At 45.1% G+C, this 14,831-nt stretch overlaps 1 protein-coding gene across 2 annotated transcripts in view; it reads left to right on the forward strand.

Annotated features, from left to right (window-relative positions):
* Positions 1-3,563: 3,563 nt before the first annotated feature.
* LOC147100929 (ATP-dependent RNA helicase DDX19B-like) overlaps positions 3,564-14,831 on the forward strand; it is a 122,357-nt gene continuing 111,089 nt past the window's right edge. The window contains exons 1-2 of one of the 2 annotated variants that reach the window (XM_085967545.1): positions 3,564-3,718; positions 7,740-7,791. In XM_085967545.1, the coding sequence (XP_085823671.1) occupies positions 3,662-3,718; positions 7,740-7,791 (109 nt within the window). In that variant the 5' untranslated portion in view covers positions 3,564-3,661. The remainder of the gene's footprint in view (positions 3,719-7,739; positions 7,792-14,831) is intronic. The other variant, XM_085967543.1, reaches the window with a different exon arrangement.

Genomic DNA, 14,831 nt, shown 5'->3' on the forward strand with positions numbered 1-14,831 from the left:
ATCCTCACTACCATCCCTTTCTCCCACCACCACCCCGCCTCCGCCCCCCCCAGTCATCACTCCCATTCTTCCCTTCTCCTGAATCTTGAAAACTGAGAAGATTAAGCCTCAGATCTTTAAACTTTCCAGGCTGGAGGGTTGTTGTGTGCAAAACAGGAAGTTTCTAGATCGGTCTAAATCACCATTCAGGGGGCTCGCGGGCCATGTGACCTGCTCCTGCTCCTAGTTCTTATGTTCTTCTAAAAACCTAACTGGTTCACTAATATCTTTCAACAACAACCTGCATTTATACAGCGTCTTTAACGTAGTAAAACATCCCAAGGCGCTTCACAGGAGCGTTATCAAACAAAATTTGATACCAAACCACATAAGGAGATAGTAGGACAGGAAGAGGTAGATTTTAAAAAGCGTCTTAATGGAGGAGAGCGGTAGCAAAGTAGAGAAATTTAGGGAGGGAATTCCAGAGCTTAAGGCCTTGGCAGCTGAAGGCACGGCCGCCCACAGTAGAGCAATGAAAATCAGGGATGAGGGAGTACAGATATCTCGGAGGGTTGTGGGGTTGGAGAAGGTTGCAGAGATAGGGAGGGGCGAGGCCATGGAGGGATTTGAAAACAAGGATGAGAATTTAAAAATTGAGGCGAGACCAGAAGCCCACGCAGGTCAGCGAGCATATGATGGGTGAATGGGACTTGGTGCGAGTTAGGACACAGGCAGCAAAGTTTTGCATGAGTTCAAGTTTATGGAGGGTGGGAGGCTGGCCAGGGAAGGAAACTTGCTACCCCTAGTTAGTCTGTCCTATATGTAACTCCAGTCCCACACTATATGATCTCTGAGGTGGCCTACTAATCCACACAGCTACAGGCACATATCCTGAGAATAAAACATAATGGGCTGGATTTTGCTAATTGGGAGCCTTTGGAGGCGGGACTCCCACTTGTTGGGTTTCAGTCCCGCCTCCATCAACTTCTGGCCAACCCACGCTATTCTCCCTTGATTGACCTTGTTAAGCCTGCCCAGCGGGCTTAGCAGGCCAATTAAGAGAAAGCCGGTTACATAGAACGTCAACGTATGACGTTTCATCTGTCAAAAAATTTTGATAGATGAATTGTCATCGTTTGACAGCTCTGTGAAGCTGTCAAACACTGACATTCTCTGTAGTTTGATGAGTTCTTGAATTCAAGATTCAACAAACCTCTTTATTTAGCAGAAATTAGATGGTTGTTGCATTGGAGAATGCAGCGGCCATCTGTCATCTCTGCCATGGAGGTGCGAGACTCTCCGCATCCCCAACTCTTGAAGCCTGCAGGAAGAAACAAAGGTAAGTAAACTTTTACTAACACTTTCCACTTACCTCACATACTCACCTCTCCATACTTACACCCATCACTTACCTTCACAGCGCACTTTTGCACCCCGCAGACCCACGACTCGCCTCGGTGACCCTGGCGGGGTTCGGAGCCTTCGGGAAGCCCGCACTTGCGTGGGTAAAATGGGGATAATCCTCTTATCTGCCTGTTGCCTTCTCCTTCTTCTTAGGCAGTCCCTCTGGACCGAGAATGACTTGCTTCCACATTAAAAATGTGTTCTCAGGTGACTGATGGGTCCAGTGTGGGACCTAGTCTCTGTCACAGGTGGGGCAGATGGTGGTTAAAGGGGCATAGAAACATAGAAGATAGGAGCAGGAGTAGGCCATTCGGCCCCTCGAGCCTGCTCCGCCATTTAATGAGATCATGGCTGATCATCCATATTCAGTACCCTGTCCCTGCTTTCTCCCCATATCCCTTGATCTTTTTAGCCTTACGAAATATATCTAACTCCTTTTTGAATATATTTAACGAACTGACCTCAACTGCCTTCTGTGGTAGAGAATTCCACAGGTTCACCACTCTCTGGGTGAAGAAATTCATCCTCATCTCTGTCCTAAATGGCTTACCCCTTATCCTTAGACTGTGACCCCTGGTTCTGGACTCCCCTGCCATCAGGAACATCCTTCCTGCATCTAGTCTGTCCAGTCCTGTCAGAATTTTATAAGTTTCAATGAGGTCCCCTTTCATTCTTCTAAACTCCAGCGAATATAAGTTCAATCGACCCAATCTCTCCTCATACGTCATTCCTGCCATCCCAGGTATCAGTCTGGTGAATCTTCGCTGCACTCCCTCCATGACAAGAACATTCTTCCTCAGATAAGACGACCAAAACTGCACAGAATACTCAATGTGTGGTCTCACCAAGGCCCTGTACAACTGCAGTAAGACACCCTTGTTCCTGTACTCGAATCCTCTCACTACGAAGGCCAACATACCATTTGCCTTCTTAACCGCCTGCTGCACCTGCAAGCTTACCTTCAGCGACTGGTGCACAAGGACACCCAAGTCTTGTTGCACTTCCCCTTCTCCCAATCTATTGTCGTTCAGATAATAAATCTGCCTTCCTGTTTTTGCCACCAAAGTGGATAACCTCGCATTTATCCACATTATACTGCATCTGCCATGCATCTGCAGTATAAAATTCTAACAGGACTAGACAGACTAGATGCAGGATGTTCCTGATGGCGGGGGAGTCCAGAACCAGGGGTCACAGTCTAAGGATAAGGGATAAGCCATTTAGGACAGAAATGGGGAGGAATTTCTTCACCCAGAGAGTGGTGAACCTGTGGAATTCTCTACCACAGAAGGCAGTTGAGGCCAATTCATTAAATATATTCAAGAAGGAGTTAGATATATTTCTTAAGGCTAAAGGGATCAAGGGATATGGGGAGAAGGCAGAGACAGGGTACTGAATTTGGATGATCAGCCATGATCTCATTGAATGGCGGAGCAGGCTCAAGGGGCCGAATGGCCTACTGCTGCTCCTATCTTCTATGTTTGTATAATCGCTCCACCGCTGTGCCTTCTGTCACCGAAGCCCAAAGCTCTGGAATTCCCTGCCTAATCCTCTCTTTCCTCCTGAAAACCTACCTCTTTGACCAAGTTTTTGGTCACCTGCCCTAATTTCTCCTTATGTGGATCGGTGTCAAATTTTTGTCTTAAAATACTTCTGTTCAACAAGTTGTTGTTGTTGTTTGTTTGCTGATTTTTGTGGGGGTGGGTTGGCAGTACTGATTAACTCTTAATGAAAAGAATGCTTCTAAATTCTTCCTTGCTTCTTCTTTTGGACTGACACACATTCATCTTGACTTTAAAATGCAGCAAAATTAAACGGATCTTATAAAAAGCCGATTTGTTGAAGTAGGTCTGGCGCAGTCGCGCTGATCCTCTTTTTGTGAACCCATAAATTTAGACAAATAAAAACTGTAAATAAACTATAAAACTGTAAATAAACCAATAAAACTCCAAATAAACCTTAATAATCAAATTAAAATTTGGTTCTCCAGCCCAATTATGCACTCCAGTCCCCGCGGCGCCCACCGGTCACGAAAGTGATCGAGCGTGCCGGCGGACACCGCGTGCTCCAGCTCCAGGGCCACCCGGGCGCGAACATGGCCACGGAAGTGAGGGAGGCAATCCGGCCGGACGACCCCCTCGCAGTCGCGCTGAAGGCCGGAACTTTGCGGATTGAGCAGCGATGAGTCGGAACCAAAGCTCGGGGCAGCGGCCGCAGCCCGGCGTTGATTGAGGGCGGCCGCCCGCCGCGCCTGCGCACTCGCTGTTCGGGTGGGAAGATGGCGGCCGAGTCATGGGCGCTGGCGGTGGACCTGCAGGAGTCGGCGGCCGAGTCGGTGAGTGCGGCGCGGCCCGGCCCGGCATCAGCACAAACTCGAGCTCAGGGCATCGGCCCCTAGGATCTGGCCTAAGCGCTGGCTCCAGTTTTAGCCCCAGGCCGGACATTCACGGCCCCGAAGCCGAGTTCTGGCGGAGGAGAATCCCTGTTATTTAAAGCGCGGGAGGAACCGGCAATCCCGTGAATATTGAAGCTGGTTCCCGGCGCGGCGCTGGACGAGGTTTTCTCTCTGACTCGGACCAGCTTCTTGTTGCAGAGCTGCTGATATTTGGGGGTTCTGGACTTTGTTGCGTTTTGCTGCTGTTAATTAACTCTGATCTGATGGATTCTAAAGATCCTTTCTGGGAATCTGAGTGCCGGTGTTGAACGCCCACCCTCAGTTACCGTGAGAAAGTGGCGGCGGCCTCCTTGAACTGCCTGTTGCTCTTTGTAGCGGTTCTGAGCGCAGAGTCACCACGTTGGTGTGGGACTGGAGGCACATGTAGGCCGGATTGGGTAAGGCTGGCAGGTTTCCCTCCCCATGGACATCAGAGAATCAGTTGGATCTTTAGACAATCCAGCAACTTCAAAGGTTACTTTTGTTGATAACAGATTTTTTTATTTCAAGAGTTTTTGTTAGGCAGAATTCAATTTAACTGCAATAGTGGGATTTGAATTTTCGATATTGGGTACAGATGATTAAAGTCAGTGTTTTCACACTTCCACCAATAAATTCCTAGATTTTGTTCATGCTGTTGAGTCAGTATCTGATTCACACTTGCAAACCCTGAATGCTCCCTGGTCCTGTTGGTCTCTATGTTCTTGCATCAAGTTAGTTACATTGTCAAAGAAAGAAAGACTTGCATTCGATGGAATCTGGAACAGTACCCATGGATTGGAGGGTAGCTGTTACCCCACTATTCAAAAAAGGTGGTAGAGAGAAAACAGGGAATTACAGACCGGTAAGCCTGATATCAGTAGTGGGGAAAATGCTAGAGTCCATTATAAAAGATGTAATAGCTGAGCACTTGGAAAACAGTGACCGGATCGGACAAAGTCAACATGGATTTACAAAAGGTAAATCGTGCTTGACTAATTTACTGGAATTTTTTGAGGATGTAACTGGTAAAATAGATAAGGGAGAACCAGTGGGTGTGGCGTATTTGGACTTTCAAAAGGCTTTCAATAAGGTCCCGCATAAGAGATTAGCGTGTAAAGTTAAGGCACATGGGATTGGGGGTAAGGTATTGACTTGGATAGAGAACTGGTTGGCAGACAGAAAGCAAAGAGTTGGAATAAATGGGTCTTTTTCCGAGTGGCAGGCAGTGACTAGTGGGGTACTGCAGGGATCGGTCCTTGGACCCCAGCTATTCACAATATATATTAATGATCTAGACAAGGGAACTAGATGTAATATCTCCAAGTTTGCAGATGACACAAAGCTGGGTGGGCGTGTGTGCTGTGAGGAGGATGCCGAGAAGCTCCAGGATGATGTGGACAGGTTGGGTGATTGGGCAGAAGCATGGCAGATGCAATATAATGTGGATAAATGCGAGGTTATCCACTTTGGTGTCAAGAACAGGAAGGCAGATTATTATCTGAATGGCAATAGATTGGGAGAAGGGGAAGTGCAACGAGACCTGGGTTTCCTTGTGCACCAGTCGTTGAAGGTAAGCATGCAGGTGCAGCAGGCGGTTAAGATGGCAAATGGTATGTTGGCCTTCGTAGCGAGAGGGTTTGAGTACAGGAACAAGGATGTCTTGCTGCAGTTGTACAGGGCCTTGGTGAGACCGCACCTTGAGTATTGTGTGCAGTTTTGGTCGCCTTATCTGAGGAAAGATGTTCTTGCCATGGAAGGAGTTCAGCGAAGATTCACCAGGCTGATACCTGGAATGGCAGGAATGACGTATGAGGAGAGATTGGGTTGATTAGGCTTATACTCGCTGGAGTTTAGAAGAATGAGAGGGGATCTCATTGAAACTTATAAAATTCTGCCAGGACTGGACAGACTAGATGCAGGAAGGATGTTCCCGATGGTCGGGGAGTCCAGAACCAGGGGTCACAGTCTAAGGATAAGGGGTAAGCCATTTAGGACAGAAATGAGGAGGAATTTCTTCACCCAGAGAGTGGTGAACCTGTGGAATTCTCTACCACAGAAGGCAGTAGAGGCCAATTCATTAAATATATTCAAGAAGGAGTTGGATATCACCAGATTCACAGAGGGACACAGAGAGGCCCCAAAGCCTGGCACTCGATTTAAACCGCCTGGCCCAAAACAGCCCTGGCAAAGCCGGGCTCCCCCCAGCTAGTTAAATATATTCAAGAAGGAGTTGGATATATTTCTTAAGGCTAAAGGGATCAAGGGGTATGGGGAGAAAGTAGCGACCGGGTACTGAATTTGGATGATCGGCCATGATCACATTGAATGGCGGAGCAGGCTGGATGGGTGGAATGGCATACTCCTGCTCCTAGTTTCTATGAAGAGGTATACTGGAGGAGGGGAAATCAGTAAAGTAGTCAAGTCCTGCCAATAGCACACAGTAAAATGCATTTATAATATACCACCGTTGCATACAGGACCTTCCCATTCTGCTCGCAACCGTTGCTGGGTGAGAGGGGAGGAGCCCACTTATTGCCAGAGTGAAATGGCAGCTCCACAGCAAGTGGTGCTGACTGCAGCCATTTACCTTTGTTGCTGCTTAACATCTAACACAAAGCAGCAAATCCAGTTCCTGATGTGGTGTTCATTAGTTCTTGGCATGTAAGGTGCCTGCCTAGGCTTGGTGATAGCAGCCTCACCTCTGATTCAGAAGGGTTCAAGCTTGTAATCTAGGCAGACATGCAGTACTGAGCTGCACTGTCGGCGGTGTTGTCTTCATGTTGAGACATTCAATCGAGCCCGTCTGCCCCCTCGGGTGTAAGTAAAAGATTCCACAGCATTTGTGAAGAAGACCAAGGGGGTTATCACAGTGTCCTGGCCACCATTTATCTCTCAAACAATGCCACTAGAACAGGATGTCCATCATTTATTTCACTGCTGTATGTGGGGGGTCTTGCTGTGCATATATTGGTCACCACATTCCGTGTTCCCGTTGAGCTCACGCAGCGGTCTGGAGGTCCCGCACGGGCCGCTCACTGGCTTTTCAATGGGAATAATCGCGCATGCGCAAAGATTTGAATGGGCTGCGGCCAGAAAAAATTACAGCCAACATTGACCACATTTCCCCAAATTACAACAGTGATTACACTTCCGAAGTACTTCATTGGCTGTGAAGCACTTTAGAATGTCCTGAGGTCATGAAAAGCTCTTTATACATGCAAGTTCTTTCTATGTATGCTATTTCATGTATATTATAACATTGCATCCAAAGGAAGGATATTTTAAAGTAGAGCATTTTGTGCCTGCCTGTATTTTGTCATGTAAAGTTTTAAAGATGGAGAAATGCATGTATTTATGTCTGTGAATAATAATTTACATACAAATTAGGAGCAGGAGTAGGCCACTCGGCCCTTCAATAAGATCATGGCTGGTCTGATTACTCCACCACCGTTTGTAAATAAAAAAAGTGCTACCCTATAAAGATCTCCTTTTCTTGCCCCAGTTGTCTTCCTCAAAGGTTTTTTTTTAAAGTTCCTTTTTCCTCCCTTTAATCTGTTACATTACCTTGTCCTAACTGTGCCTCAAACATCCCAAGATGTTTCAGAGGCATAATCAGCAAAGAAAATTGATGCCAAGCTAAAGGAGGAGAAAAAACTGGGTTTGAAGGAGGGTGTTAAAGAGGGAGGTGGAGGGTTTGCAGATGAAATTCCAGTATGTGGGCGTTTATAGATTGGAAACGACAGGAGCCCAGACACTGATCGTGGTACTCTACTTTTCTCTTTACTCCCCTCCCCACATCCCCATCTATTAGCTGAATTTACATCTCTTGAATGTTCTTTCTTATTTTCTATTTTCTAACCAGTCTACTCCTGTGGCTATTAGGAGGAAATTATTAAAATGCTCTTCAAAGAAAAGTGACACCTGCTTTTTTTTATTGCAGCTGGGCAACCTAAAACTGAAAGAAGATAGTCCAAATGCTGAACCTAAAGCAGGTATGAGTTTTTCATAAATACATTAAGGTATTGTAAGCGCACAAATGGTCAGTCAAATCTAGCAAGCGATTATTAATGTTTCATTAATATAAGCTTGTTGAGCCACATATTGTCGTCACCTGAATCCCAAGTCCATTGATATTCTAGAATCATAGAATAGTACAGCACAGAATGAGGCCATTCAGCCCATCAAGTCTGCACCAGCTCTTTCGAAGAGCAATCCAGTTAGTCTTACTCCCCCGCTCTTTCCCCATTGCCCTACAATTTTTTCTCCTTCAAATATTTATCCAATTCCTTTTTGAAGGCTACTATTGAATCTGTACCCACCCTCCTATCGGGCAGTGCTTTCCAAATCTTGTTTCATCAAAAAAAGTTCTTCCTCATGTCACCTCTGGTTCTTTTGTCAATCACCTTAAATCTGTGCCCGCTGGTTGTCGACACTTGGAAACCATTTCTCTTTATTTACTCTATCTAGACCCCTCATGATTTTAAACACTGCTATCAGATCTCCTCTTAGCCTTCTCTGCTCTAAGGAGAACAACCCCAGCTCCTCCTGTCTATCCACGTAACTGTAATCTCTCATCCCAGGAACCAGTCTAGTAGATCTCTTCCGCACCCTTTGCAAAACCTTCACATCCTTCCTAAAGTGTGGTGCCCAGAATTGGACGCAATACTCCAGCTGAGGCCGAACGAGTGTTTTATGCAGGTTTAGCATAACTTCCTGGCTTTTGTACTCGATGCCTCTGTTTATAAAGCCCAGGATCCCATATCCTTTATTAACTGCTTTGTTAACCTGCCCTGCCAACTTCAAAGATTTGTGCACAAATACCCCCCGATCTCTGTTCTTGCATCCCCTTTAAAATTGTATTACTTAGCTTATATTGTGTCTCCTCATTCATCCTACCAAAATGTATCAACCTCACACTTTCTGCGTTGAATTTCATCTGCCATGTGTCCACCCATTCCACCAGCCTGTCTATGAACACTTGATGTTCAAGCTTTGCACAAACACTACAAAAAATGTAATGCAAGTGCAGCCCACGTCATACGTTTTAATCAACAATGTTACAGCTAATCAAAAAATTTGGTTGCAATAAATCTAAACCTTTGATTCTGGTTGCATCATTGATTTGATTTCAACTGTTTGAGTGGAAATAAAACTAATAAATAAAAAGATATTTCAGAGTGCTGCACCTAGATTTATCACAATCAAGTTTTCTAATTAAAATAGCTTCAAGAATGGTGGGTTGCAAATGGTTCCCAGGCCCTCCAATGGTGGATCATTGATTTAATATAGCACTGTAAAAGTTGCTAATATTTATACTAGTCTTTTAATGTTTATACCAAATGCATGAGAACTTCAGCATCAGTGCAAAAATTACAAATGCTGTATCAGCGGTGAAGATTATCACACCCCTTCTGTCTGTTGGAAGCTCTTCTGGAAGTTGACCTGTTGTATGAAGAAGTTGTACAAAGACTTGACTATCACTTGCTGAATAGGATTGTTAGTGGATGCAATAAGGAATGGGAGTTTGCTGACCTCTGATAACTTATCCCAGTCTGTTTTGCTCCCGGCAAACATTGAGATAAAAGGCTTTGTTCAAACAAACTAGCATTGATACGGAACTCCACACATGTAGAAAATCATCTGAATGCTTTATAAGGAGGAAGGGGATACAGTATGGGGAATGGAGAGGTTCAGTTAGGGAACCAGAGGCACCATCAAAGAGGAGAGTGAGGAGAGTTTTAAGGTTTGTGAAAGCAGGGAGAGATATGGTGATGTGAAGGGAATTGGGTGGAAAATTCAGTGTCAGAGGGGCAGACTTGCACGCAGAAATGGTAGGCAGAAGGAGAGCACTGAGGGAGGGTGAGAGATTTGAAAACAAGGTTGAGAATTTTGAAATGGGGAGCCAGTAGAGCTTGCAGAGGACGGAGGATACGGAATGTGGGACTTGCTGCATGTGGGCCGTGGATAGGTTGAAGCATGTGGAGGGCTGATGCGGGGTAGCCAGCTAGAAGAGCATTGGATATACAAGAAGGAACTGCTAATGAATTACAAATTTCTCCATCAAAGCTCACTTTAAAAAAAAAAAAAAAAATGTTCTCTGCCAACTAAATTTTAAACAATGCGAAAAATATAATTTTCATACAGTAGTTTTACCAGATTACAGCTGCAAGCTACACTAACAATATCTGTCAAATCTGCAGCTCGAGGAACTTTGGCTCAGAGTTGATGAGCTGAAGTCCGAGCATCGGACACTGCGATGCATCAGGGAGGGGGAGTTACCTGGACACTGATCCAGGAGACAGTCACACCCCTTAGGATAAATGCTTCAAATTTAGTCTGTGGTCAGGGACGGGGGTGTGACTGCGAGTGAGGCGGGTATGGGGATCCAGAAGGTAGCATTGGAGGAGCCTCAGTCCTTGCACTTGTCCAACAGATACAAAGTTCTTGCAACCTGTGTGGATGAGAGCAGGAACTGCAGTGAGGATGAACAAACTGACCACAGCACCGTGGTTCAGGGGGGCATTCAAGTTGGGGGAGTAAAAAGAAATGTAGTAGTGGTAGGGGACAGTATAGTTAGGGGGAAATATACTATTCTCTGCAGCTGACAGGGTAATTCCTGAAGGCTGCATTGCCTGCCCGGTGCCAGAGTTAAGGACATCTCCTTGGGCTGGCGAGGAACTTGGCGTGGGAGGGAAAGATCCAGTTGTCGTGGTCTACGTAGGTACTAATGACATAGGTGGGACTAAGAAAGAGGTTCTGCTGAGGGAGTATGAGCAGTTAGGGGCCAAATTAAAAAGCAGAACCACAAAGGTAATAATCTCTGGATTACTACCTGAGCCACGAGCAAATTGGCATCGGGTCAATAAGAGTTGAATGCATGGCTCAGATATTGGTGTGGGAGAAATGGGTTTTGATTCATGGGGCACTAGCACCAGTACTGGGGAAAGCGGGAGCTGTTGGGACGACCTTCACTTGAATCATGCTGGGACCAGTGTCCTGGCGAATCGAATAACAAGGGCGGTAGATCGGGCTTTAAACTAAATAGTGGGGGGGGTGGGGGGAGGATTCAGGTGAAGGGAAATTTAGAAAGTCAAAGAGAAAGGACAAGGCAATAGTGCAGCGTAGCGATAAGGGTAATGATAACCAGAGTGACAGGAAGAGACAGAGCGTACAAACATAAGATTGCACCAACAAATATTCAGAGTAGGGAAAAATGGTAAAAAGACAAAATGAAAGGCTCTTTATCTGAATCCAAGCAGCATTCATCCCCTTCATCTCAGCAATCAACTTAGTGAACCATCGCTGAGCACCCTCCAATGCAAGTATATCCCTCCTTAAATAAGGTGACCAAAACTGTACGCAGTACTCCAGGTGTGGTCTCGCCAATGCCCTGTGCAGTTGTAGCAAGACTTCCCTACTTTTATGCTCCATCCCCCTAGCAATGATAATGTGTAATGAGACAGGATTAATTAATAATCTCATAGAAAAGGATCCTCTAGGGAAGAGTGATCATAGCATGATAGAATTTCAAATTCAGTTTGAGGGTGACAAACTTGGGTCTGAAGCTAGTGTCCTAAACTAAAATAAAGGCAATTACAAAGGTATGAATACAGAGTTGGCTAAAGTGGACTGGGAAAATAGATTAAAGGGTAAGACGGTAGATAAGCAGGGGCAGACATTTAAGGATATATTTCATAACTCTCAGCAAAGGATTATTCCAGTGAGAAAGACTGTACGAGAAGGTTGAACCATCCGTGGCTAACTAAGGAAGTTAAGGATGGTATTAAATTGAAAGAAAAGGCATACAATGTTGCGAAGATTAGTGGTAGGCCAGAGGATTGGGAAATTTTTAGAAACCAGCAAAGGATGACTAAAAAAATAATAGAGGGAGAAGATAGATTGAGAGTAAACTTGCAAAAAATATAATAACAGACAGTAAGAGCTTCTACAGGTACATAACAAGGAAGAGAGTAGCTAAAGTAAACGTTGGTCCCTTAGCGGATGAGACTGGGGAATTAATAATGGGAAACAGGGAAATGGCAGAGACTTTGAACAAATATTTTGTATCGGCCTTCAAGGTAGAAGACGCTAAAAGCATCCCAATAATAATTGATAATCAAGGGGCTACAGCGAGGGAGGAACTTAAAACAATGACTCACTGGAGAAAAAGTACTAGGCAAACTAATGGGACTGAAGGCTGACAAGTCCCTTAGAACTGATGGCCTACATCCTAGGGTCTTAAGAGAAGTGGCTGCAGAGATAGTGGATGCATTGGTTGTAATCTACCAAAATTCCCTGGATGCTGGAGAGGTCCCAGCGGGTTGGAAAACCTCAAATGCAATGCCCCTATTCAAGAAAGGAGGGAGACAGAAAGCAGGAAACTATAGGCCAGTTAGCCTAACATCTGTCATTGGGAAAATGCTGGAATCCACTATTAAGTAATAGCAGGATATTTAGAAAATCATGATACAATCAAGCAGGGTTTTATGAAAGGGAAATAATGTTTGACAAATTTACTAGAGTTCTTTGAGGATGTAATGAGCAGGGTGGATAAAGGGGAACCAGTAGATGTGTACTTGGATTTCGAAAAGGCATTTGATAAGGTGCCACATAAAAGGTTACTGCACAAAATAAGAGCTCACAGGGTTGGGGGTAATATATTAGCAAGGATAGACGATTGGCTAACTAACAGAAAACAGAGTCGGGATAAATGGGTCATTTTCCGGTTGGCAAACTAACTAGCGGCATGCCACAGGGATCAGTGCTGGGGCCGCAACTATTTACAATCTATATTAATGACTTGGATGAAGGGACCGAGTGTACTGTAGCCAAATTTGCTGATGATACAAAGATAGGTGGGAAAGCAAGTTGTACAAAGAGTCTGCAAAGGGATATAGATAGGTTAAGTGAGTGGACAAACATTTGGAAGATGGAGTATAATGTGGGAAATCTGAGGTTATCCACTTTGGTGGGAAGAATAAAAAAGCAAATTATTTTTGAATGGAGAGAGATTACAAAATACTGCAGTACAGGGGGATCTGGGGGTCCTTGTATATGAAAGACAAAGATAACATGCAGGTACAGCAAGTAATTAGGAAGGCGAATGGAATGTTGGCCCCTTTTGCAAGGGGTATAGAGTATAAAAGTAGGGAAGTCTTGTTACAATGGTACAGGGCGTTGGTGAGCCCACATCTGGAGTACTGCGTGCAGTTTTGGTCTCCATCATTTAAGGAGGGATCTACTTGCATTGGAGGCAGTTCAGAGAAGGTTGATTGCTGAGATGAAGGGGTTGTCTTATGAAGAAAGGTTGAGCAGGTTGGGCTTATACTCATTGGAGTTTAGAAGAATAAGAGGTGATCTTATTGAAACATAGAAGATTCTGAGGTGGCTTGACAGGGTAGATGCAGGGAGGATGCTTCCCCTCCTTGGGGAATCTAGAACTAGGGGACATAGTTTCAGAATAAGGGGTTGCCCATTTAAAATGGAGATGAGGAGGAATTTCTTCTGAGGATCATGAATCATTGGAATTCTCTGCCCCAGAGAGCTGTGGAGGCAGAGTCATTGAATATATTCAAGGTGGAGATAGACAGATATTTGTCCAATAGATTCAAGGTTCTTGCAACCCTTGTGGACCAGTGTGGGGACTGCGGGGAGGATGAGCAAACTGTGGTACAGGAAGCTGTTCAAGTGGGGGGGGAGTGAAAAGGAAGGTGGGTGTAGTAAGTGACAGTACAGTTAGGGGGATAGACACTGTTCTCTGCAGCCAGGAGCATGAGTCCTGAAGGCTGTGTTGCCTACCTGGTGCCAGGGTAAAGGACATCTCCTCTGGGATGGAGAAGAATTTGGAGGGGGAGGATCCAGTTGTCATGGTCCACATAGGTAGGAGAAAGAAAGAGGTTCTGCTGAGAGTTTGAGCAGCTAGGGACTAAATTTAAAAAGCAGAGCCACAAAGGTCATAATCTCTGGATTATTACTGGAGCCACGAGCAAATTGGCATAGGGCCAATAGGATCAGGGAGATGAATGCGTGGCTCAAAGATTGGTGTGGGAGAAGTGGATTTCGATTCGTGGGGCACTGGCACCAGTACTGGGGAAAGAGAGAGCTGTTCTGTTGGGACGGACTACACCTGAACCATGCTGGGACCAGAGTTCTAGCGAATCAAATAACTAGGGAGGTTGATGGGGCTTTAAACTAAATAAGTGGGGGGAGGGTCCCCGTGGAGAGAAATCTAGAATGCTAAAGAGAAAAGACAAGGAAGCAGTGCAGGAAAGTGATTGGGGTAAGGATAACCAGATTGTGTCAGGAAGGGACAGAGCGTACAAACTCTATGCACTAACAAATAGGATCCGGGTAAGACAAATAGGGCCATAGCACAAAAAAATGTTAAGATGTCTAAAAATGTTAAAGACAAATCTAAAGGCACTATCTGCACGAAGCATTCGTAATAAGGTAGACGAATTAACAGCACAAATAGATGTAAATGGATATGATATAATTGTGATTACGGAGATAGTGCTGCAGGGTGACCAAGGCTGGGAGCTGAATATCCAAGGATAATCGATATTTAGGAAGGACAGGCGGAAAGATAAAGGAGGTGGGCCTTGTTAATAAAGGATGAAACCAGAGCAATAGTGAGAAAGGATATTGGCTTAGAAAATCAAGATGTAGAATCAGTCTGGGTGGAGCTAAGAAGCACCAAGGGGCAGAAAACATTGGTGGGAGTTGTCTATAGGCCTCCAAACAGTAGTGGTAATGTAGGGGATGGCATCAAACAGCAAATTGGAGATGCATGTAACAAGGGTACTACAGTAATCATGGGTGACTTTAATAATCTACATACAGGAAACTCTTTTTTTAATCCGGGACCAGCGTAGTGCCGGTTTATCAAAAAGTCCAGATTACAGAGCATTATAGTTAAAAGGTACGAGAGCTCCGTACACAGCAACAAATCCAGGCTTCCCTGTTGCTTAGCAACAGCTGCAGGAACCCCGGCCACAGACCAAGCATCCCTGTTGCTTAGCAACAAGTGCAG

Source organism: Somniosus microcephalus, chromosome 25, assembly GCF_052327205.1.
Source record: "Somniosus microcephalus isolate GS21.2 chromosome 25, FLI_Smic_1.0, whole genome shotgun sequence".
Classification (NCBI taxonomy): Eukaryota; Metazoa; Chordata; class Chondrichthyes; order Squaliformes; family Somniosidae; genus Somniosus; species Somniosus microcephalus.